At 53.4% G+C, this 23337-nt stretch overlaps 1 protein-coding gene across 3 annotated transcripts in view; it reads left to right on the top strand.

The window, feature by feature from the left end:
- CPEB1 (cytoplasmic polyadenylation element binding protein 1) overlaps positions 1 to 22682 on the top strand; it is a 38347-nt gene extending 15665 nt beyond the window's left edge. For 2 of the 3 annotated variants that reach the window (XM_066328637.1, XM_066328640.1), the window contains 9 exons: positions 13960 to 14174; positions 15636 to 15885; positions 16139 to 16252; positions 16367 to 16471; positions 17262 to 17398; positions 18364 to 18562; positions 20059 to 20153; positions 20383 to 20463; positions 21190 to 22682. In XM_066328637.1, coding sequence (XP_066184734.1) covers positions 13960 to 14174; positions 15636 to 15885; positions 16139 to 16252; positions 16367 to 16471; positions 17262 to 17398; positions 18364 to 18562; positions 20059 to 20153; positions 20383 to 20463; positions 21190 to 21300 — 1307 coding nt within the window. In that variant the 3' untranslated portion in view covers positions 21301 to 22682. The remainder of the gene's footprint in view (positions 1 to 13959; positions 14175 to 15635; positions 15886 to 16138; positions 16253 to 16366; positions 16472 to 17261; positions 17399 to 18363; positions 18563 to 20058; positions 20154 to 20382; positions 20464 to 21189) is intronic. The other variant, XM_066328638.1, reaches the window with a different exon arrangement.
- Positions 22683 to 23337: the final 655 nt, after the last annotated feature.

The following is a 23337-nucleotide window of genomic DNA, read 5'->3' as shown; positions in this document are numbered from 1 at the left end:
GTGCTTGCAGAGGGCCCCCCTGAGCCCGATTGCCAAAGTCCCGGCAGCCCCCTGACCCAACTCTGCTGTGGGGTGTGGTACAGCCAGCACCCAACAACTTCAGCCGGCAGCTCCCTGGCTGGGTGGGAGACTTGGAGGGATCCTTCTCCACTCCCACGCTCAACTAGAAATAGCGGGCTGTGCCTGGCAGTGGGCTGCAGGAGATGCAGTGGAATGGCTTCTTGTTTTAACTCTTCTGGTCCAGCGCAAACCTACGTGATGGGCAGGGTGTGGGCTTGCAGCCACGCGCTGCTGGCTGGCGTGCCCTTCCCCCTTGATCCTCTCCAGTCTGCTTTTGTAGCTGGGATCGGCTGGGGGATCCCAGGGATGCTCGGTGCCTCCCCCTGGAGTGATGTGGGGTCCTGTTAACTGTTTGAGACACCAGCCTTCCCTGTAAAATCCCAGGAGAAAGGAGTGCTGCGTGCACAAACTTAATGTATCCTCAGTCTGATGTTGGAGCAGAGGGGTAAGACGGGAAAGAGTTCACTTGCTAGCTTCTGAGGCATGTAAAAACCAGTTTCACAAACGGTGTGTTCGCTAAAGTATCAGTCTGTGGAAAGATCTAGTGCTTTGGCAGAGTTTGTACAAGTACAGCCTGGTTGCTACAGAAACTCATCCCTTTATAGCAGCATGCTGCTGCTTTGTTAAAAGGGGAGTGCATTGCTGCGCAGACTTGGGTGACACAGAGGCCCCAGGCATGGAGTTGGTGCTGACAGGAATATAGATCGCCTCTTGGGGTAGGGGGGAGCTGGGCAGTGGGATTTGCCTGTGTAGATGTTTGGAGGGGCAAGAGGGTGCTGTCCTGAGCATAGGAAGTGCTTCTGGGACACAGTTCTGAGTTGCTGCATGAGTTGTAAAGCAGCAAAAAAAAAAAGTACTGGTGGGTAGCAGAGTTTGAGCAGCTCGATCTGCACAGCTCATTTGAGTTTCTGCATTTAATTTCCACAAGACTTGGCATGTGGGGCCTGGCATGGGCACTTGAGGTCTGCCTGCAGCCCAGCTGCGGTAGCTTTATTAAGCCGTGCTCTGCTCCCGTGAGCAAACCTCCACATGGTCCTGTGGGCTTCCCCTAATGAACCAGGGAATACCACATGCTCCTGCCTGTACTTTCATTGCCAGCTGAGACCTCGAAGGAGGAAGGAGAAACAAGTTGTTAGTGTGCAGTGGGCCAGCCAGGTGCCTCAGAGCTGTGCTCTGAGCCCCTTCTGGCTGTTGGCAGGCTGGAGCCCTGCTGTTCCCTGTATCACAGGACCTTTAATGGAGGAAGAGCACACTTGGAGCAGGTGACATCCCATGGAGTGACCCTGCTGCTCGGGGTGCAGCATGCTGCAGAATGAGGCTGTCACACATGGAGGCAGCCGCTCGGTGCGGATGTCCCAGCTCCACCTGCTCCTCCGTAGCCATCTCCAGAGCTCTGTTGGCCGGCTCCCTGCCAGCCTGCCTTGGCAGAGGCGTGGATGTCTCCGCAGTGCTCCGGCAGGCAGGCGAGCAGCGCTGGCATGAGCTCAGGGCGGGCTCTGCACCTCAGGGGTTGAGTGGTGGGGCTGGCATGGCCGTGCTGCTGGTGGGAATTTACTGCTAAGGCAGTGGAAGGGCTGCTGGTTTCAGGAGGGAGCTTGAGTCAGAGGATTTGAAGGTGCTCTGGTGACCTCCCTGCTCACAGAGGGTGGGTGTATCTGGTGTCAGGTGCCCCCACTGACTGCAGTGCTTTGTGCTGGAGCTCCTGCCTGCTGCAGAGGCCTGGGTAGAGCTGTGGAAAGGATCTTGCCTCAGTCACAGCCTTGGGCTCTGATGATCTGTGCCCACTGGCCGCTTGTGGCAAGTGTGGTAACAGCTGGTGGAAAATGGCACCCAGTGCTGTCTTAAGAGGCTGGTTTCTTCACTTCTGGCTCCTGGTATTCCCATTAGTACACAGAGAGAGGGTGTCTGGGATGTGAGGCCTGCCCAAGTGCAGCTTGTACAGAGCAGCCTCTGGCCTTCAGTGGCTGTGCAGAGGGTCCGGTGCCCAGCAGCTGGGGATGTTGTGGTCCTGAGACAATGTTCTCCTTCTCACTCCTTTCCCTGGCTAGGCAGCAGCTGGGCCAGGAGTGCTTCATGATCTGCACTGCTGTTACTCTCCTGCTCTGAGAGCTGCCAGGATGGTATGGGAGGCTGGCTGGGAGGTGAAAGGCTGATCCTGTGCACAGCTTTGGATTGCTTCAGCCACTCAGACCTTCCATCTCTCTGGGGCCTTAGCCCTTCCTCAGCGCCCTGGAGGAGCGGAGCTCTTTAGGAGTAGAGAGCTTGTAGTTTGGGAGTGCTTTCTGAAAGGTTGTGGAACACTCTGGGTGGTAGAGAAGTGTCCTGTGTCTAAAAGCTGTGTGTGGGTCTAAGGAGCTGGAAGATGCTGGTGCTTCCAGGCGGCCTGTCCGTGCTATGATGGAAAGAGGGAGGATATGGAGAGGATGTTGCTGTGTCTGAGTGCTGCTGAGGCCTGGGAGGCTGCAGCTGGCCCAGCCCATAGGCCTGGAGTCTCCATGGGGGCGTCCAGCAGGGAGGTGAGGCTGCGGCAGGACTGGGCTGTGGCTGGACATGGGGGAGGGCTGGCACTGCCAAGCAGAGCTGTTGTGCCGCTGGCACCCAAGCCTTTGGAAGGTTCCAGCAGTGACTCAGCTGTGCGGACCCACAGAGAGGTGGCTGGAAGGGTGGAAATGCAACAAAATAGCTAACAATCAGGCTAAAAATATTGCTGATGTGGTCCCCTGCAGTGCTGTGCTTGAGTACTGATGAGCTGGGACCTCTCCTCCGCATAGTCTCTGCCAGCACAGAACTTCATCAGCTTGGGAAGGACCTTAGGCTGCAAAGCCTTCTGGTGTCACCTTGTGCTCCCAGGGTGTTGTCACCACACAGCTTGGTGCAGTAGGAGCAGATGCCTGCTGATTGGATGTCAGAGAACAGTGGGGCTGGTGTTTTTATGCCCCGATCCTGCCTACATCCCCTGTTCCCAAAGGGCCACTGAGACCCTTGCACACAGACAGGGTTGTTTGAGTGGAGTTTTCCTTCTGCACCCAGCCTGTAATGCACAGAGGGTGTGTGCTGACCTCTGGGGAGCGTGCCAGAGGCACTGCTGGTGCCTGGAGAAGCTCTCTGGAGGCAGTGGCTGCTGCAGACTCAAGCTGCTGGCACTTCCTGGCTGTAGGATTGAACTGCTGTCTCACAGCAGGCAAAGTGTCTCAAACGCTCTGCTGCCACTAGGTCTGTCAGGCTGGAAATACTTCAGCAAGTCCCAGCAACCTGCTCTGTGACCTGGGGAGGGACTTGTGCAGGAAATTGGCCTTTAACACTTCCAGTCCTGCCATTCTGTATTTCTGGAGGCAGTGTTTCCCTGTCTTTAGCCTCCCAGTAGGCGGACACGTGTGCTGAGATCTCGGAGTTCAGAGACAAGGAAGGGGTTAAGAGGAGCGAGGTGGGACTGCCCTTGATGGTATCCTTTACCTTCGCTGCCCTGTTTCTCAAGGGGTGCAAGCAAATGGGGCCTCGATCCAGTTTTTGCCTGGAGAGCAGTGGTGTGCTGCAGATCCGTGTGCAGATTCTGGGTCTCCCTGCCTGGCTTTCAGCCTGTGTGCCAGCTGCTCGGTCTGGCTGGTCTGTCCTGCCCTACATTGGGAGCTGGCCCTATGTGGGACAGCAGACTTGCCCATGGGGAAATCATCCTAAAACCAGTCTGTTAACACTAAGTCTGCAATGCTAACCTGGGAGTGTCTTTAGCAAGATCAGGTCTTCTGGAGAGGATGCTGGACTCTCTAGGTGAGCTCTTCCTGATGGCATCTGATGGAGCACCTTGCTGTATCTGCCTCTGTGCCTGTTGTGTGACCCTTGAGCTGCTGGTACAGCAACAGATTTGAGCTTTTCCTTGGATTTGCTCTTGAGACTGCAGCTCCAGCCTCATCTGTGCCCTCTGCGGGGCGGCTGCTGCTGTCTCATTCTCCAACCTGCAAGGTTGCAGCTCCTGTCGCTCTGGTTCTGGGGAAATGGCCCATGGTAGGAAAATGCTGCTGAATCTTCTCAGTGCTTGTCTTTTCTGCTTCCCAGAGCACAGCAACTCATTTTTGCAAAAAGCTTGCTTATCTGTAGTTATTTAAAATCTACCAGGCTGAAGCTGTGGGCAGTCTGTTGTGCGTTGCCTGGCAGATAGTGAGGTCTCAGAACATGGATCTCTCTGAAGTCTTCAAGGCAAAACCCCGTCTGAAAGATGAAAGAAAAGACCTGTTGCACAGGAAGAATGGTTGTTGTCATGGACTCCTTGCCTTTCTTCTTGATAACAGCAGGAGGGATTCATAAGCTGCTCTCTGAGGTCAGGCTGTTTTCAGTGTCCTCAAATGCTGTGTGTGGTGGAGGGCACCTGAGCCCCCCAAGGGAGAGTTGCTGCTCAGCCTGGGGTGGCTGTTTATAAATACAGCATGGCAGTCACTGGCTTTCCTCGAGCTGCTGGTTTGAGTGCTTGGATGCAGAGCTTGGGGCAGAGGATTTGGGTCCCAGTTCTCCATCTGTTTAATTTGCTGCTTGGCTAACCCATGCCAAGCTCCACAGAGCTCTCCTTTGTGCATGTCCAGGTTGCTCCCTGCCGTTTTTCCTGCTGTCTTTTGGACAAGTGGCTTCAGAAAGACCTAGGTGTGTCCTGGGCTGCTGTGTATTCCTGCTTGGCTGTGTGTAAATCCTTCTCCTTATGCTAGAGGAAGATTTCAGAGGCTCATCCTGATGGAGAGCTCAGTGTCTGGACAACACTACGTTGGCATCAGAATATCCAAGGATGATTTTTCCTGCTCTGTAATGAAAGGGGCATTTTGGATGGGGGGAGAGCACTTCACCTGAGTGAGACTTCCTTTCATACTCTAGCTCAAGTATGCCTAGAATACTCAGTGGAAGATTTCTTTGTGCTGCTGGCTGTGTGGCTGGTGGGATGAGGAGGGAACAGCAACTTCTGCTGACCTTGGACCTGTGTCAAGTTCAAAAAAATAGGTATCCAGAGTTTTAGTGGTGGTCCTGAAATACATGTTCTTGGTGTCCTTTCTTCCCTTGAAAGGAGGACAGGTTTTCCCGGCAGCCTGGTTCTTTGGGAGCACCTTGCTGATGTTGAGAGTGTAGTAATGGAAGCACAGATGTGATGCTGCTTCCTGTGTGAAGGTTCTGGATGATAACAGTGTGATGGTACAAAGCTGGGAGCTGGTTTGACTCTCTGGGTCTCCTGCTGGTGATGGTATTCCAGGAGTACCTGAGACAGCCTTACTAAAAGCTTGTCCCATGCCATCCTAGTGCTTGTAGTGCTTTTCTAAGTACTTACTTGATGTGGGTACTTAATGGGCTCTTGTTCCTTGAATGTGTTTCCATAAGAGCTGCTCACACTCAGTGGGCTGATTCCTCAGTGCTTGGCTCCAGCCACCAGTGCTGGGGAGTGGGAAGCACTTAATAGCTGCACACTGCTCATGTGGCAGTGGTATCTGATCCTTAACAGAATAAAATATGTATCAAATAAGTAAAAGAAGTATCAAACCTGAGCTTACAATTGGTTTCTAATGGAAGGTGCTCTCAATCTGACTCTTAAAGCTTCCATTTGAGCGGCTTCTCTTAAAACAGGTTTATTTTTATCTGTGCTGATGCTGTAAAACAGAAGATGCAAATAGAGGAGTAACTGGAGCAGGAACCCAACCAGCATCTCTGCTTGTATCCAGCCAGAACTGAAGTGGGTCAGGGCAGCTACAGTTCTGTGCTGGAGGCAGCTTGTGGGGGAGCCACCCTTGGCTTTTGTCAAAGTGTTTGATTGTGGCCTCTGGAGGAGCTCTGTGGTACTGTCCAGTGGTGATTGGGAGAATATTTCTCTTTGCTTACTCTGGAATTGAGCCTTAAAAGGTGTGTTCCCTTCCAAGGAGAGCATTGGAGTTGCTATTTGGTGGGTCTGAACTGCCTCAGGCAATTCATGGCTTAGTCTTTCCTGTGATTGCTATTGGAGGTAGCAGCAGGGAGAGTGGTTTAGTGTGTGCAAGCCTGGCCTGGAGTAGGATTCATCCCCAAAATTGCACCAGTCAAACGAGAGATGAGATTTTCCTCCAGCCCTTGCACTGCTACACATCTAATCAGTGAATGTGAGGGTTCCTTGCTGGGCAGAGCTGACCCAAAAGGCTGTGCTTCAGCTCCATCAGGAGCATGGGACCTCTCTACAACAGCCTTGAATGTGTTCATGACTCAGTGCCTTTATTGCAAACTCCACAGCACATGCTGACATGAGTGCTTCCACATGGAGCTGGGTAGGGAACAGTGTTTGGACCTGCTCTCCCAGTGTGCCTCTAGCAGAGGCCTGTGGACCCTCTGCAGTGCTCTTGGTGGGCTGGGGTTTTTAGGGTAACTCCTGTGGGAAGGGATCTCTCGAGGTTATCCAGTTCAGTTGTTCAGAGCAGGGTAGGAAAGCTGCTGGAGGGTGGCAGAAATAATGTAGCCCACGGGGGCTCCAGAAACTGCCTTGGTGTTCCCACAAAAACACCCTTTTGAGTGGGTACCTCCCCTGAGGTGGCTTGGATATATCCCCTTCCAAAGGATGCTGTGGTCCTGGAGCTGTCACTGCACAGAGGCTGAGGGGTGCTGCTGTAGGGCTGGGTGCCCTGGGCAAGGCATTTCCAGCCGGGGCTGCAGCTTCTGTCCATATCTCCAAGCTCACTCCCCCTGTGCCTGGTCCCTCAGGCAATGGCAAAAGAGCTGAATCACAAGTGCTGTCTGTGCTGCTGCCAGCGCAGAGGCTGCTCTTGGGCACGGCAGCTGCTGCCACACATTCGAGATGGCCACAGGGACACGCCGGCTCCCTCCTTGTCCTTCTGACTGGTTTTCTCCCCAGGAGTGTGGAGGGGAAGGTGAGGCAAACTCCCAAGCTTTTGATGCTAAGGGGTGCAGAGCTCTGGAAGGTAACTGGGAACCTGCAGGCATCGCTAGTGGGGTTTGGGAGTGCCAGTCTAGCAGTGGCTTTATGCCAGCTTGAAGGCCTCAGTGAGGCTTGTGTGCCAGAGAAAATTGAGTTTGGGACTAAAGTCTGTCGTCTTTTCAGTTTTTCCTTCACTGCAGAGGGGTCTGGCCAACACCCTGCCCCCTTCCAGAGAGTCCCCCTTCTTAAGGTGGTATCCTGGCCTTGACACCCACAAACTGTGATGCAGCTGAGGATGAGTCACTCACCCTTGTTATCACGTCAGGTAACACACACAGCACAGTTTGCACCCTAGATGTTGCGGCAGATAATTGAGAGGAGTTTGATACTTAAATATAGAAGTGTTTGTTCTTGAGGCTTGTGGAGCTGAAGCTTGTTGTGCAGAATTTGACCTGAATATGTTGGCTTTTAAATCTCTCTGGGACTGATACATGTTAAAACCTGCTGTATTTCAGTGTTCTGATCTTTTTAAAGACAACTGTGGTTGTGGCAGTCTGCTTAGTGAATGCAATTACCTGGGCACTTGTAATCCTGAATTGCATTGTAGCTGTCTTTTCTGATTTTTATATTTACCTTGGGCAGCTGTTCTCCCTTCCTAGAAACACACAGGAGTAAATTCTCTGCCTCAGGAAGCTGTGAGCCTGGTTGTCAGCCGAGTCCTGCTCTCTGTGTCAGTGGAAGACCAGTGCTCTCAGATGTTAATGCAGTAATCTTCTGCTTGTTCCCAGTTATGCTGCTGTTTCTGTTTTTCAGGGCAAGTGACTTAGCATCTTGGTGCCAGAACCAAGAATAGACCTCAGGTGTCCTGACTCTAATTCAGTGGTTCAGCTGTGGGATCATGCTGCCTTTTTTTATTCCCCTGCCCCCTTCTTAGCAAACCAGAAATAGCTGCCCGAATACCTTCAGCTTTTCTTCGCCCCAAATGAAGAATCTGTGAGGGCAGAGGTTTCTCTTTTGTAGTTCAGAAAAAAAAATGGGCTGTGCTGTAGGTCTTACTTAGATGGTGGTTGCTGCTGGTTTGATTACATCTGCAGTTCTGGGAGCTACTTTTCTCTAGAGCTGGTAGTCAGCTCAAGATTATTGGGACTTTTGTGGTGATACAGCTTGTAGAGGACTGTGTGCTTTGGACTTGGCATGGCTCCTAATAGCAGCACTGACTATTTTTTTCAGTGGAGTAATGGGAATATAATGGAATTTGGAGGGTTTGAGCTGGGCAAATGCTCTGGATGTATCCAGTGTGCTGCTCAGGTGAGCTCCAGGGCTCTAAGGACTCAGTTCCCTCCACCTCTGGGCCTTGTCCCATGACTGCTCCACTTAAGAGGAAGAATTCTTTCTGTCACTGCTCTTGCTGCAGCTTTTCCTTGGGTTTTTTTTGTGCCCCTGTAAGAGTTTGGTAAATGGGGAAAATCCAGTGTCTGCCTTCCCTGTGCCAAGCAAAGCCTGTCCCTGTCCTGTGTGCTCTAGCCCCCCATTGCCCCTGCAGCTGCTGCTCACCATGTTTCAGTCAATGTTCCTGTGCTGTGGCTGTGTGAACTCATTGCAGGCAGCTCCAGGTCCACCAGCTGCAGGTCAGAAGTGCTGAAATTTAGGATTGGACTGGAATGTTGGTCACCCCTTCCCTGCCATGAGCTTTGAGCTGCTTGTGTTTGAGGAGGGTAAGCTCACCCTGGCAGCTTGTCTGGCCGTGTCACTGCTGAACTACAGCTGTAGGAGGTGGTTGGAGGTGCCCATTTGCTTTTCAGACATGCAAATGTTTCTCTGGCCACGGAGTTTCTCAGTGTCTGTAGGAGGTGCTGCTTTTTGGCTGACTAAAACATTCAGCTTGCTCCCACCCCACCAGGGCAGAGCTTGGCTGGGTGGTAAAAACTGCAGACAAGCTGTTTTTCTGGAATTGCAGCAGGCTATTGTTTAGGACATTAGCCTTTTTTTTAAACTTTACAAGCTTATTTGATGCATGACAAAAGAAAGTGCACTGTATTCAGTCTCCAGGGCCTCAGTCACACTGCTTCTCTCCTCTGCTACCCTGCCCCAAATGTGTATATGGTGCTGCAGCCTCTGGGCATGGCAGGTGTCACTGAAACCTGTCATTTCTCCTGGTAAAGAGCATTCCTGTTGATCTCTGTGGGGAGATTCAGGCAAAAGGGTGGACTTCCAGCCTGTGTGGTAGTTGGTGGATGCAAGGAGAGGTCTTAACAGCTTGCTGTCCTCCTTGTGCTGAGTAATCTCTGAGCAGGTAAACTTCTGGAGATGGCAGTGTCCCTCTGCCTAACCTCGCTGGGAGTGCCAGCCTGCAGAGGTGACCCTCTGAAGGCCTTGCTCAGGTAAGTCATGGACTCTCCAAAGTAAGCTTTTTCCAGCCCTGCAGTGAGTTTCTAAAGGCTGGAACACCTCTCCAGAGCATAAATTCCAGAAGTTTGTGTGCTCCCCTGGTCCTGGGGCTGCAGCCAGCGCGGTGTTAAGCTGCCTGCAGAGTCAGTGGGTGCCAGACACAGCTGGCAGCTCAAGGACTGGGCCTGGCACACTGCTCCTGCAACAGGAGTTCTTGGCCCACTCTCCATGTGTCTGAGGGGTGTGGCTGTGTGGTAAATGCTGTTCTCAGCCGTGGGGGAGCTCCCACTGGTGTTCTGAGTGTGGAGAAAGAACTTCAGTGGAAGGACCTGGGCAGCTGCTGGATAAGAGGGATTTTTGCTGCTGGGCAAGACTCACTTTCTGAAAAATTTGACTATACCGATGTACCATGTAGTAAAGAGTGTCAGCACTGATCTCACGTGCTGTTGGCTGGGTGGTGTCCCACAGAGCTGAGCTGAAGCATTTTGTTCAAAGGGCAGTGTGGGAGTGGCTGAGCTTCTGGTCAGCTCTGTCTGTCAGGTCTAAAACTTGGTGGATGCTCCATGTGCAGTGTCTGGCTATGGCACTTGATGCTCTGGTCTAGCTGGCAAGGTGGTGATTGGTCAAAGGTTGAACTCTGTTTTGGAGGTTTTTTCCCACCTGAATGATCCTGTTGCTCTTAAGGTGTTATCCAAAGCAATAAACTGTCATTTGTTATCAGCATAGTGGTTATTTTCCCAGAACCTTTCTTTCCCTGAGCTGCCAGCAATCATTGGGCCTCATCTTTACATTCATCTCATACAGAATGGGCATGGGCAAAGCTACCAGGAAGGTCTGCATATCAAATGGCTGTAAATTACAGTCTTCAGGGAAGAACTGTGTGCTCCAAGGCCCTGGGCAGGTGCTGGAAATCTTAAATTGCATGTCTTAACTGGTGAATGGAATAGTAGAAGCTGTTCTTAGCGCATGGATTGGACATATTGCTATTGAGACACCTTCCTAAAGTGTGCAGTGAATTGCAGCTTGTGCTGGTGGAACAATCTGCTTGAGACAGGGTAAATTCAGATTCAGTGTGGTAGTTCAGTGGTTGGTAATGGGATTTAAAGGCTAATTTGGGGTTTACAGGTGGAGTTGAGCTCAAAAGTTGAAACCACTACTGTGGGCTCAGTGTAACTGCTTGTTTTTTTCAAGTATCTGGCTCAGGTATGATGGGTCTGAGAGCCTTGAGCATGCTTCCCTGAGCTTCTTTGGGGCCCTGGAGTGATGCAGGAATAATGGTGTCTCCAAACAGCAGTTACTAGGGACAGCTCAGCTGAGGAAGAGGTGTAGTTTGAAAAATACTCCTTCTCCAGGGAGTGGCCTGTGTGGCCAGGACCTGGCAGTGCTGTGTGGTGTCACGGCTGTTCCACAGAGCTCAAAGCTGCCAGTGCTGGGCTGGGCTGAAATGGAGCATGCTGGCTCTGCATCAGGCATTAGAGCTGCAGCACTGAGTCAAAAGTCAGTGCCCAGATTCTATTAAAAGCTCCTTTTCTGCTGTCCCCTGCAGAGGAGCGTTGCCATGTGCCTTCCTTGCTACATTGAGCAGAGGCAGGAAAAGCTCCAGAAGCTCTTGATGTGTGAGTGGTGAATGGGAGTCACGTTGACCCTGAGTTAAAATTTCCCCTCTAGGTGCGAAAAATACTTCTTTGCACTCATGTTCCTTTCTTACCCTGAGTAGTTCCATGATATTTGCTTTTTCACTTTCAGAGATGCTCTTGTCTCCAGGAATGCTGATGCATCTTGCATGTGTGTTGGGAATGATTTTTCCCTTAAATGAGCTGTCTGCTTGGAAGGGGAGACAAGGCCAACTCCCCAGGAAGAAGTGTGGCCCTAATGCCTTGAAGGCTTTTTTTTAGGTGGGCAGCCCATGTGGGCTCTTGTGCCCCGTTCCTCAGGAGGGGTTTCGTGGTTTGGGGAAGGGAGTTAGAGCAGGATGCCTTTAGGATGGGGCTGAGGAATGAGATTTGTGTCTCATGCAGGTGTTTCCTAGGCTACCTGCATCAGCCTGGCATCAGGGCACACAGCCTGGTCACTGAGCAAGGATGAAAGAGGAAATGCTGAGTTTGGCTCATGGCTTTTCCTCCCAGTGTCCCTGTGAGCAGCTGTGGGTACCAGGTGAAGCTGAGTCAGGCCTACTGGGGTGATGTGGGGTCTCCCACGAGCTCAGTTTGTCCTGCAGAGTGTGTAACCAAGTGTTGCCAGTGCAGAGCTGTCAAAGCCGCTGGACGGGATGGAATCCATCCATGTTAACAGCAGGATGTCAGCACTTCCAGGACCTGAGGTTAGGATTGGGACAGTTGAAGCTGGCAGGATATTGTGTGGTCGTGAATACCCAGACAGTAGATCCTTTTAAAGGCCAGTAATCCTGCCACTTCAGTGTGCTTATACTGGCCTTACTGGTTTTGTAGCTACTGTGAGAGCTGAGAAATCATGGGAGAAATGTGTCTGTGGTGGCAGAGGTGAGGGTGACATAAATGGGGCAGAGCAGCTGGACCCTGTAATGCCACTGGGAGCTCCCAGTGAGCCTCAAACCCTTGCTGCAACATCCTAAATGGATTTCTGGTTCCACATCTCTGCTAACCAGGAGGTACAGGGCAGGGCAGCATTATCAGGTAGCAGTCTGCCTGGCATTAGCTGCTCCAGGTCTCTGGAATGCTGTGCAGCCAGGGTCAGCACAGGGCTGCCAGCGTTCCAAACCCACGGTCCTCACTGCCTGGGGAAAAGGAGGAGGGCGTCAGTGCAGGAGCATTTGTTGGCAGCAAGGCTTGGGCCGTGGGATCAGCTGCTTTGCTTTGCCTCTTGTGCTGTTTAGTGACTAATCAGATTTTGGAGCCTGTCGGACAGATTCAGCTGTCTCCCCAGAACAATACGCCGGCTGTATTTTTAAACGCATCACGTGGCTTCAGAGAAGTCGGCAGAGCAGCGAGTGCGGCTTGCCGGGGCTGGGAGATGCTGTGCCCTGCTCAGGGCTGTGACTAGGAGGGAGCGTCTCCTCCCTGGCTGTCACATTCCCTTGGTCCTGGGGCTGCAGCTGCCTGGGGTCTGCCCAGGTAAGGATTGCTGGGCTGGCCAGTATTTTCCTGTGGCTGCAGGGCTGGGTGTGAACACAGGTGCTGCCTGTCTAGGAGAAAGAAGGGCAGGAGTTCCCCTTCTCAGCGTGGTCAGAGGTGAGTTCCTAGTCCTGTGATGTAGCCAAAATAGGGGAATCTCGCAGGGATAAGGCTCTGCAAATGTGGAAGGTGTTGTGGCTGTTGCTGAGGGCTCTGCCTTGAATTGAGGGAGGTGCCTTAAGTACAGGATCCACCTGTACCTGTGTGAAGTCACTGTTGGGGTGGTGAGGTTTTTTTGCCTGAGTATGGGGCTGGCGATGCCAGCTTCATGGCAGGTGTGCCATTGGATAGTGCAGCTTGGCATTGGTACATCCCAGCATCTCGCCTCAGTCGTGCTCAGCAGCTCTCCCTGGCGCTGACACCACGCTGTCCTGCTGTCTAACCATAGTGCACTCCAGCGTGATGGTGTTGTCACTCTCCTGGTTTGGCTGGGGGTTTGGGTTGTTGATCCTCATCTGCATAGGAGCTGCTGAAAAATCGGAGTTAAAACCTTGTGGTTCAGCTTGCTGAGATCAGCTGGGGCTTGGAGGATCTTGAGTGGATCCCAAATTTGCTTTGCTGAAAACAGAAAGCTTCAGGGCAAGCTGCCTTGTTTTGCAGCCTGTGAATAATTAAAACCATTTTTGAATGCTTTGCTCTTTTCACTTGGTTTGGGTACGTATTCAGCTTGCTGAGACTTGCTCTTTTAGAATAGACTGGCTGGTGTTGTGCCCCTGTGGGATCCCTGCCCTACATTCCCTCTCCTTGTGGATGGCAGCTGCCCCCAGTCACTGACCAGGATGTGACTTCATGACCTTTGGATGGCCTGGTCCTCTGCTCAGAAGCAGCTCTTTTTTTTAGGGAGGCATTTTCTGGATTCTCCTCAGTAGGAGGAAAACCTGCAGTGTGAGGGAAGCAGTCTGACACATCCTTGTCTGCAGGCTCTGGGGCAGGGGCCTGATCAGACAGACTTGCTGTGAACACACACCAGGGACAGCAAAGCCTCTCTGTCAGCAGCCCAGGCTGGCACCTTCCTGGCTGCCCACAGCCAGCTCCTGGCAGGGATGATGAGAGCCGTGTCCCACCTCCGAGCCTGAACGTTCCTGCTGGTGGGCCTGGTATGCCTGCCTCTGGTGTATGCTCCCATCCCTGGGGAGCTGTGCCCCAGCTTGCTCCAGGACAGATGGCAGGGAATGCATGGAATGGGCAGAGGGCACTGTCCCAGGGCACTTCTGAGGTCCATAATCTGGGATGTGGGATCCCTGAGCTTCTACCAGATGCAGCGTGTTTTCCTGGCCAATCTCTCATAACCCACCTTTATGTTTGCCAGCCACACGAGGCTGCTCTGGATTCTGTGCAGCACCATGGCCCAGCTGATGGCAAACACCAGAGGTGCCACCTCCCAGACAAGACATTTGTGGGCTCTAGGAGCCTGGTGGCCTCCTGGGCCACAGGAGCCAGGAGGAAGGTGCTGTGTTGTGCTGCAGCCCTGACAGACTCTGTCTCTCTCTGTTGCAGTTCTCAGCATGCTGAATAACCCTCTTGGGAACGTCCTGGGGAAGCCCCCGCTGGGTTTTCTGCCTTTAGACCCCATTGGTTCAGACCTGCCAGAAAAGTTTCCCACGCCGCCGCTGAGGAACTCCCGCTCCCTCCTGGATTCCCGCTCCAGCAGCCCCTCGGACTCGGACACCAGTGGGTTCAGCTCTGGTTCTGACCATCTCTCAGACTTGATCGTAAGTTTGGGTCCTGGGATCTTGATGTGTTTTGGGGGAGCACAGAATAGCTGAGTGGAGTTTCCAGCCAGAGCCTTGCCAGCTCAGGAATGGGAGGGAATGCTGGGAGGAGCTGTTGTGCACACACTGGCACAGCCAGGGTTTGGGAGAAAAACTGTTCATGCAGTCCTTCAGACAAGCCAGCAGTATCCTTGTGGGCTTTTTTTTTTTCCTTCTAAGCTAATATTTTGGTCTTTTGGGTCTGTGCTTGCAGCCCTGCTGGGTTACTGTAGCTCCCAGAGAGATCTTGAGTACTTGAGCTGGTGTGTGGCAGGGTGGTGTCTGTGCCCTGATCCCAGCAGAGAGAGGAGGCTGATCCAGCCTGGATTTCTCAGGAGCTACTGTCTTTGCCTTTCATTGCTTTGCCCATTTGCTAACTGCACTTCTCCATCTCAGGGTGGTTTCTGGGTCTAGCCTGCTCGTGTTCCCTAAAGCACAGCTAAATTTGAAAGGCAGGGAGCAAGCTGGTCTGTCTGGCTGCCCCAGTGTGCTCTGATGGGTCTGTGGTGGGTGTGAATGGCAGCTCTGAGTGTCAGCAGGACAGCTCTGAAATGCTGCTGCATGGGCTGACCTTGGCACAGGAGGATAAGGCCAGGCTTCAGGCTCTGCTGTGGTGTTGCTGTGGCCTTGACCTCTGTGTTGGGGTAGGTGTGAAGGACAGAGCTGACTGGATGTGGGGTTGATTCTGCTTTGATCTACCTTGGAGAGTCAGGATGTGCTAAGTGACCCAGGCAGTGATGGTGGCAAGTGGTGCAGGGCACAGGGCTCTGTGTGGCCTTGTTTATGAAGGGCAGGACTCCCAGCACAGCCCTGGCGTGGGCAGCTGCTGTGGCAGCACAGGGACAGATCCGCAGTGCAGCTGGCACTGAGCTGTGCAGCGTCTTGCCTCCCTGCTGTTCTGTTAATCCAAGCTTTCCCTCCTCCTGCCCTGGGAGGGGCTGTGGTCCATGATGCCCATTCCCTGGTCAGGCAGCCCTGGAGCTGGGCTGTGAGGATGAGATCCAGCTGGTGCCTGCAGAGCCCGTGGGCATTTACAGCAAGCCCTGCCCATGGCAAGCACAGCACAGAGCCTGGTGCTCCTTCTGGGGTGGCTGGTGCTCCCCAGGGGTGACACTGTGCTTGAGGCCATACAGCCAGGGGTAGCTGTGGGCTTGGTGGTCTGTGAAGTGCTCCTGCTTAATGATCCCTGCTGCTGATCGGTGGCATGGGCTCAGTGGTGAATGGCTCAGGGCTTTCCCAGGGTGCTGGCATGTGTTGGGATCACTGCTTGCTTGCCTCTGCCAGGCCTCTGAGGGTCTCAGGAGATTCCTGAGAACCTCCTCTCCTGCCGTGGGCAAGGTCAAGGCCCCAGTGTGATGCCTCACCTCTAGCATTATGTGCTCTTACTCAGAGGTGGATTTCAACGTGGGCTTTCTCTTGCAGTCAAGCCTTCGCATATCTCCTCCTCTGCCCTTCTTGCCTCTCAGTGGGGTGTCAAGAGACCCCTTGAAGATGGGAGTGGGATCCCAGCTGGATCAAGATCAAGCTGCCCTGGCTGCAGTAACTTCCCCCCCGGCCAGTGCATCAAAAAGATGGCCTGGAGCATCTGCGTGGCCTTCCTGGGATCTTATGGACTCTCCAGAAGACCCCTTCAGTATTGAGAGAGAAGCCCGGCTTCATCGGCAGGCAGCAGGTGAGTTGGGAGTGGGGGTTCTGGGGGTGGTCCCACACTTGGGGAAGGGCGGGTGGCCTCTGTGCAGACACATGGAGTTTGCTCCAAGCCCAGGCCTGACTCTGGCTCTACCTGCTGAGAGAACAGGTGGATCTGGGCAGCTGCCTGTGTCTCTGCAGCTCTGCTCAGCCTGTAGTTGGGGATTATGGGGATACCTGTGGGAGAGTGGGAAGGAAATGATCCTATACTGAGTATTACTCGTGTCTTCTCCAAGCTGTGAATGAAGCAACCTGCACCTGGAGCGGGCAGCTGCCTCCCCGAAACTACAAGAACCCCGTCTACTCCTGCAAAGTGTTCCTGGGAGGAGTCCCATGGGACATTACAGAAGGTGAGCAGCCCCTGGAAAGTGAGGCCCCACACCAAGGCCTTGAGTGTTGACATCGGGAGGGTGCAGGATGGAGCTTTTTGGGGGGAACACTGACCTCTCTGTTTCTGTCTGTAGCTGGGCTGATCAACACTTTCCGTGTTTTTGGCTCCCTGAGTGTGGAGTGGCCCGGTAAGGATGGCAAACACCCACGCTGTCCTCCCAAAGGTAATATGCCTAAAGGTAATAGCGAACACGGTAGGGTTACTTTTTTCCCATGCTATGTTACAGCACGGATGCTGGGATGGTACAGCTGCATGCTGGTGACTGGATGGTACAGAGCACTTGGGGTAATGTCCTGCCCTCACTTGAGTCTGCACCTGGGCTGCGGAGCACTGGCACCCCAAACCCAGCATCCTCACCCATCTGTAGCAGGGTTGGGCAGAACTGTGGCCTGGAGGAACCCTCTTTGGAGGTGTTTCTGGAGCCCCATGTCGGGCTGTGGCTCTGGAACAGCTGCTGATCCCACATGCCAGCATGTGCAGCTGGGCTGACATATTGTGTGAACAGGAATTAGTTATAGGGTAGGAAGTGGCTAGTTGGGAGCACTGTAGTGCCTGATGGCCTTGCTCAGTCACTGGAGCAATGTGAGGGAGAGAGCACTGGCATCCATGGAAAGGGACTTTAAAACCCTGGAGTGCATTTGAGCCAGGCCATCCTAAGTTTGAAGCAGGGTCTGTTTTTCTGCAGACCTTGTTGTGGCCAGGCTGGTGGTGCCCACCTGACATGTGCAGGTGTGTTTTGTGGATGATGGAAAGTGGACCTGGGCATCCTGCCCCTCATGCTGTGCTTGGATTTGGGCTCTTCCCAGCTTGGCTTACACATATGAGAGTCTGCTGGGAACAGCAAGAGCTACCACACAGATACTTCAGGTGGCACCCAAGAGTGATTTTGAGGATGTCTGCAAACTGGGATGGTCTGTTTCTCCTCCACCACATCTCTAACAACTGCTTCTTTCCCTTCCCTTCTGAAGGCTACGTCTACCTGGTGTTTGAGTCGGAGAAGTCGGTGCGTGCGCTGCTCCAGGCGTGCTCCCAGGACCTGCTGAGCCCCGACGGGCTCAGTGAGTACTACTTCAAGATGTCCAGCCGCAGGATGCGCTGCAAAGAGGTGAGCAGAGCTCTGAGGGCAGCCTGACAGGGCAGCAGAGGATGTGGAGGGAGATGCCTGGAGGAAAGGAAAGCAGGGCTGGAACAGCAGCCAAAGGCATGCTGGCTCCTGGCTGGCTTTGGCTGCTCTGTGCCTGTAGTATGTATGTGTCAGTTCAGTGTTTGTGTCCCTCATAACAGCTTATGTCAAACCAGCCTGGAGCTCCTGGATTGGTGGCAGGCCCTGCCTTCAGGCTTCAGTTAGCTCAGACAGAGGCTGCAAACAGGGATATGACTGCTCTGTGCTGCTTCCATCACACATGTGCTTGCAGAGGCAGGCTGGGATCCCTCAGGTGCTTTGTCAGGCCTCCTCTGCTTGCAGAGGAGTTGCTATTTCCTGCTCAGCAGGCAGATATTTTGGATCCCAGGCTGCTTCCCAGCATGGCCTTGGCTGGCTGACCTGCACTTTGGGGCTACCAGAGGCTCTGCTTGGGCTTATGGGAAAGGGAGACCTGAGATCATGGACAACTGCCTGAGTTCAGGGAGTTACAGGATGGAGTTGTAGCTCTTAATCTAGACAGGCACAAACTAATTGTGCTCTAGACAGCTCTCCTGGTGTCTTGCAATTGGCAGTGATTCTATGCTCAGTGGTTTAGTTCTGCCAGAAGCTTCTCTCCTGAGCCCTCAATCAGCTGCAGTGCAGATGGGAGCTCCTGATGGAGCTGGTAGTGGGTGGTGATTCCAGTGGTCCTCTCCAACATCAGGCTCCTGTGCTAAGAGGTACCTGACTGGGCCATAAACACAGGTAGAAGGATGTGGATTGTCCTCTGGCTGCTACCCCCAGGGAACTGCTGGCTTGGGTTCCAGTTTGGCTGGGTTTTGTCCACTTGTGGGCTGTTTGGAGACGTGGACCCTGAGCAGCAATAGATAAAAATGATTCTTGCAGCTCCTGGTGAATTCTGAGGTTTGGGGTGCTCCTGGTTGCAGGTGCAGGTGATCCCGTGGGTGCTGGCCGACAGCAACTTCGTGCGCAGCCCCTCGCAGCGGCTGGACCCCAGCAAGACTGTGTTTGTGGGGGCCCTGCACGGGATGCTGAACGCAGAGGCCCTGGCAGCCGTCATGTACGACCTGTTCGGAGGGGTGGTCTATGCTGGCATTGACACTGACAAGCACAAGTATCCCATAGGTAAGTGATGGTTCTGCTGGGATTGGTGGTCACCCCAGCCGTGCTCTGAGGAGGCTGCAGTGTGTCCTTGGCTTGTCCTTCTCTTGGAAGGCTGCCCAGGTGCCAGGCTCAGAGAGCAGATGCTGTCCAACCTCTTCTATAGTCTGTGCTCCTCATCTCCTGGCCCTGGGGAAGCAAGACAAGCCTTGGGGAGGGCTGGTAGAACTGATGTGCCTGGGAATTGGAAGGTCTTGGATCATTCCAGAGCAGCCTGAAGTTTTGAATATGCCTTTAGGCATTGCTGAAGGTTTCTGTGTCTTTGTTCAGTGCTGTTAGTGGTTGCTGGATGCTGCTGTAGCTTTTTTTTCCTATTCTCAGGACAGAAACAGCTGTGGGTCTTAACCCACTCTTAGGCTTCTGTCACCAGAGCTGAAAGACAGCATGTCATGATGTGTGTACCTCCCTGGAGGCCTCATGGTCCAAGAGACAGCACTGAGGTGGCTGGTCTGTTTGGTAAAAACCCATAGCCTGTGCCTGAGGATCAGCTTTCCAGGCTCAGGCTGCAGCAAGTTGCAGGTTTGGAGAGACCATGATGATCTGGTGCTGCCAGGGAGTAACAGTGTCAGAGCTTGGTAGTGCAGAGTTGTCACTGCTTGGTCAGTGTCCTTGGAATAGCAGTCAGGCTTTCCTGGGCAAGGCTCTGGTTTAGGGACATGGATGGGGTGCTGCAAAGCCCCTGAAGTGCCTTTAGGGGGACAGTCTAAAGGAGAGGGAATGGGAGTGAGATTTCAGGCAAATTCTCGGTGTGACTGTGGATGAGGTGTCACAGAACACCCCTGTGCTGGCCCTGTGAGATCCCAGTGTGTGACCCCAGCCTCCTGTGGTTCATGCAGAGCCCAGGTTGCCCCCAGCAGGCAAGATCCATGTCCCAGTAGCTTGGTGGCACTTCCAGCCTTGGAGCTGTCTTGAAGTCACAGTAGTCAGAGCTCAACTTTGGTAACTAAGCTGCCCCCTAGTTGGTTGTGCTGATTGAGGGCATCTCCTGTAACCCCAGACTGGATCTGGGCCCTCCTGCCTGTGTCCTGTGTGATGCTGTGTGAAGGGTATGGATGGGTTTTGGGTGGCACTTTGTCCTGTGGCTGAAGATGTAGGGATCTTGCCAGAGTCAGTCCTGGAGCTTAACAGACCTTGGCTGGAAGGGAGTGGTGCTGGAATGCTGCTGACAAGCAATGAGGCTGCAAAACACAAGGCTCAGGGATGAGGGGGAGGCTGAGAGTAAAAGCTGCTGAGCTGTCTCAGCACCAGCATATTTCAGGTGTAGTGTGAGGCACTCCTGCTGCTCCTGGGAATGTAGTGCCTGGAGAAGGAGGCAGGAAGAGCCCTCAGGCACTGAATACCATCTCCCTGTCAAAGCTGTTTCCCTGTCTGAGTGACACCAGGGAAGGGGTGGTGCTGGCAGTGGTTCCCTCTTGATCTCTGCTGTTCCTCTCTAACAGTTGTGGTCTGGCTCGTTGCAGGGTCGGGCCGTGTCACCTTCAACAACCAGCGCAGTTACCTGAAGGCTGTGACTGCTGCATTTGTGGAGATCAAAACCACCAAGTTTACCAAGAAGGTGAGTGGGGCTGGTGGGGCAGCCCAGGGAGGGGTCTGTGTGATGGGTGGTACTGCTGGGAGCACCAGTGTTCGTGGAGCCTGCCCCATATTCCTGCTCAAGCAGAGGGAAGAGCTGCTGCTCTGCCAGCCCCAGGAGTGCTGCTGGGGATGGATTTGAGGTACCCAGGGAGAGGGCAACCAGCCTGGTGCTGCTCTATGCCATGAGGCATTCCCTCATTCTCCTGCAGGTTCAGATTGACCCGTACCTAGAGGATTCCATGTGCCAAGTGTGCAATGCCCAGCCTGGCCCGTTCTTCTGCAGAGACCAGGTAAGGCCAGTTCTCCTGGAGCTTGTGCTCAGGGGTTTCCTTGAGGAGGAGCAGGTCCTGATGCTGGATTTTGGGGATATATACACTGGCTCTTTCCCAGTGGGCAAGAAGGGGCCCAGCTTGGAGGGTGACCTTGTTTTGGAGGAGGTGCAGCCCTCCTGGGGAAGGGAGAGCATCTCTGATACTTACCAGGAGGCCCGGGTGGGCAGTTCCCACCTGGCTTTGAGCCGGGGTGCTGTGCCATCACTGGGACCTAGTGTAGGAACGACTGGTGGCCCTGAAGGGAGGGGAAGCTGCTGCTCTGTGAGCCATGATGAGCTGGGGTCTGGGCATATTCCTCTGGGGCTGGCTGAGGTACAAGGATCTCTGGCTGACATGACCTCGCTGCAGGCAAAGGAGCTTGCCTGGCTTCTGGCAGCTTCCTGCAGAGCTGGGATGGGACATGAGCAGGGGGCAGGAATGCCATGGAGTGATGGGAGCCCTGACAAAGCTCAGCTGCTGCCCCAGTGCCCAGGCCCTGATTTTTCAAACCTGTTCAAAAGATGGAAGCCAGGCACAACAGGCCCTCCACAGCATCATCGCTGGCATTCCCTCTCTCCAACCCATGGATGAAGCTCTGCTGGGAGGGGCTGCAAAACCGGGCAGGGAAGGAGTGAGCAGTGGCTCTGCTGGTGTCCCTTTGCTGCTGGAGACACCCCAGTGTTCGCTCCTGTGCTCTGCCCACAGATCTGCTTCAAGTACTTCTGCCGCTCGTGCTGGCACTGGCAGCACTCCATGGAGGTCCTGCGCCACCACCGCCCGCTGATGCGCAACCAGAAGAACCGGGACTCCAGCTAAGGGGCCGCCGGGGCACGGGGCTGCCGCGGGCAGAGTCCTGGGAGAACCTGCCGTGAGGAGAGCGCAGCAGCGCCTGCCGGAGCCGGGCCCGGCTGGGAACGTTCTTCCTGAGGACTGACGGGGAAAACAAACAAAAAAAAACAACAAAAAAAATCTTACATTCATGTTTGCACTTGCTGGTCTTTTTGTTTCTGCACTAATGCACAGTGAGTTTTGTTGGGGTTTGTTTGGGGGTGTTTTGAGGGGGGGAGTGCCCCTCAAGCCATTCTGCAGTTCCCAGACTTTGGTTCCTGGTTTGCTGACGAGAAGCAAAAATTGAAAAATGAATAAACCCAACCAACCAAGGGCCATGTGTCGCGGTGGCGTCGCTGCAGGCGCCTCCGCCCTGGTTTTTTTATTTTTTAAAGGCGCTTTTTTACATTCCTTGCAATACTGGTGGAGAGAGCGCAGGTCTCATTGGTCATTGTTTTGCCGTTGCCATACAGTGCCTTTCCATTCATTTACCCCCACCTGGATGGTGTGACCTGGGTGTTCAGCTGGCGTTTTTTACTGTAACAACAAGGAGACTTTGCTCTTCATTTAAACCAAATCATATTTCATATTTTACGCTCGAGGGTTTTTACGAGTTCCTTTTTACACTCTTAAAAACAGTTTTTAAGTCGTTTGAAATGAGAGATTTTTTTCTTTTCCTGGCAGCTTTTAACATTATTGCAATTTGTGTCTGGGGGCTGCTGGCAGGACGTTGTAAATCCAGGGGTTTGCAACAGGACAGGCCGGGCTTTGTTTTTGTTTTTGGATTTGAAACTGGACGGGATGAGGATATCTGAGCTGCTGTATATAGTTTTAAATAGTTTGTTGCACTTTTTTAAGTTGCACTTATGGGGGGTTGATAGAGGTTTTTAATCACACAAAGTCACAGGACTTACCTTTTCTTTTGTAACAAGCTAAAAAAGGGCTGCGTTTGGTGGACGATGAAGGTTCCTGGGAGCCCTTTCTCTTAGAGGGGACAAGTAGTTTTCCTTTCCTTCCTGAGATGTTTGGAGTATCAGTGCAGTCGACTGAAATGCTGCTGCTGGGATTTGAGACCTTAATTATGCTGATCATTATTATTTTGTTACTTTCCCCTCTATTGGAAGCTGTGTGCCAAAGAACCAGTGTCATAATTTCTCCCTCTTTACTATGATTTTTTTTTTCTTTACTGCTGAGCTGATGTTGCATTGTTGCATATCCCAGCTGCTCTTTGTGGGGTTTTGTGAAGCTGTGTGTGAAGTCTCTACCTCATTGTAGTATATGCAGGCAAGACTGCACTCTCCTACAGACGTGTGGAGTAAGCTGTGGTGTAGTTTTTGGCACATAATAAACACGTTGCAGCAAAAAAACCCAACTTTTTTGTGCCTTGTGTGCTTCATGGGAGGTTGCTGGAGGTGTGGAGGGGAAGGTACGGCTGTAGTTTGAGGGGAGGGAAGGCTGGAGCTGTGCATTGTGGATGCTGTAGGTGAGTGACTCAGCTGGGAGGGAGCTCTATCTGCTGGGCAATGCCTTTTTAGATGTCACTTACCCGAGGTCCCTGCGGGCCCTTAGGGCTCCAGCTGGAGCTCTGCTAATTACAACAAGTTAATGAGGCTGAGGGGCGGGGCCTGTGCTCTCCCGCAGTGGCAGTGGAGGAGGGGCTCCTGCAGGGCGCTGAGGGGAGAGGGACCCCAGGGCTCCTCTCTCTAGGGCTAGAGAGGGCTGAGTTGGACTTAGGCTGCCACTTTGTGTGCCCCATGTCCCTGGAGCACGGAAGGCTTTGGCCTCCTTCCCCGTCCCACAGCGGTAACTCTGCAGCAGCCCTGTTGTGTCACCCCTCCTCCTTTGGGGCTGGGTACTGTGAGTCTGTGGGCGCTCAGTGTCCTGTCTCAGGGCCAGGTGTGGGCGGGTCCGGTGCCGCTGGCACGGCAGGGCTCTGAGGTTCCCTTCCCGGGCTGCTCCATGCCGTTCCGGGGTGCGGAGCGCCTCAGGATGCGGCCCCGGGAGCGGCCGAGCCACGCCCCCGCC

This window comes from Sylvia atricapilla, chromosome 13, assembly GCF_009819655.1.
Source record: "Sylvia atricapilla isolate bSylAtr1 chromosome 13, bSylAtr1.pri, whole genome shotgun sequence".
Classification (NCBI taxonomy): Eukaryota; Metazoa; Chordata; class Aves; order Passeriformes; family Sylviidae; genus Sylvia; species Sylvia atricapilla.
Note: the sequence above shows the minus strand (reverse complement) of the source record. Positions and strands in the feature narration are given on the sequence as shown.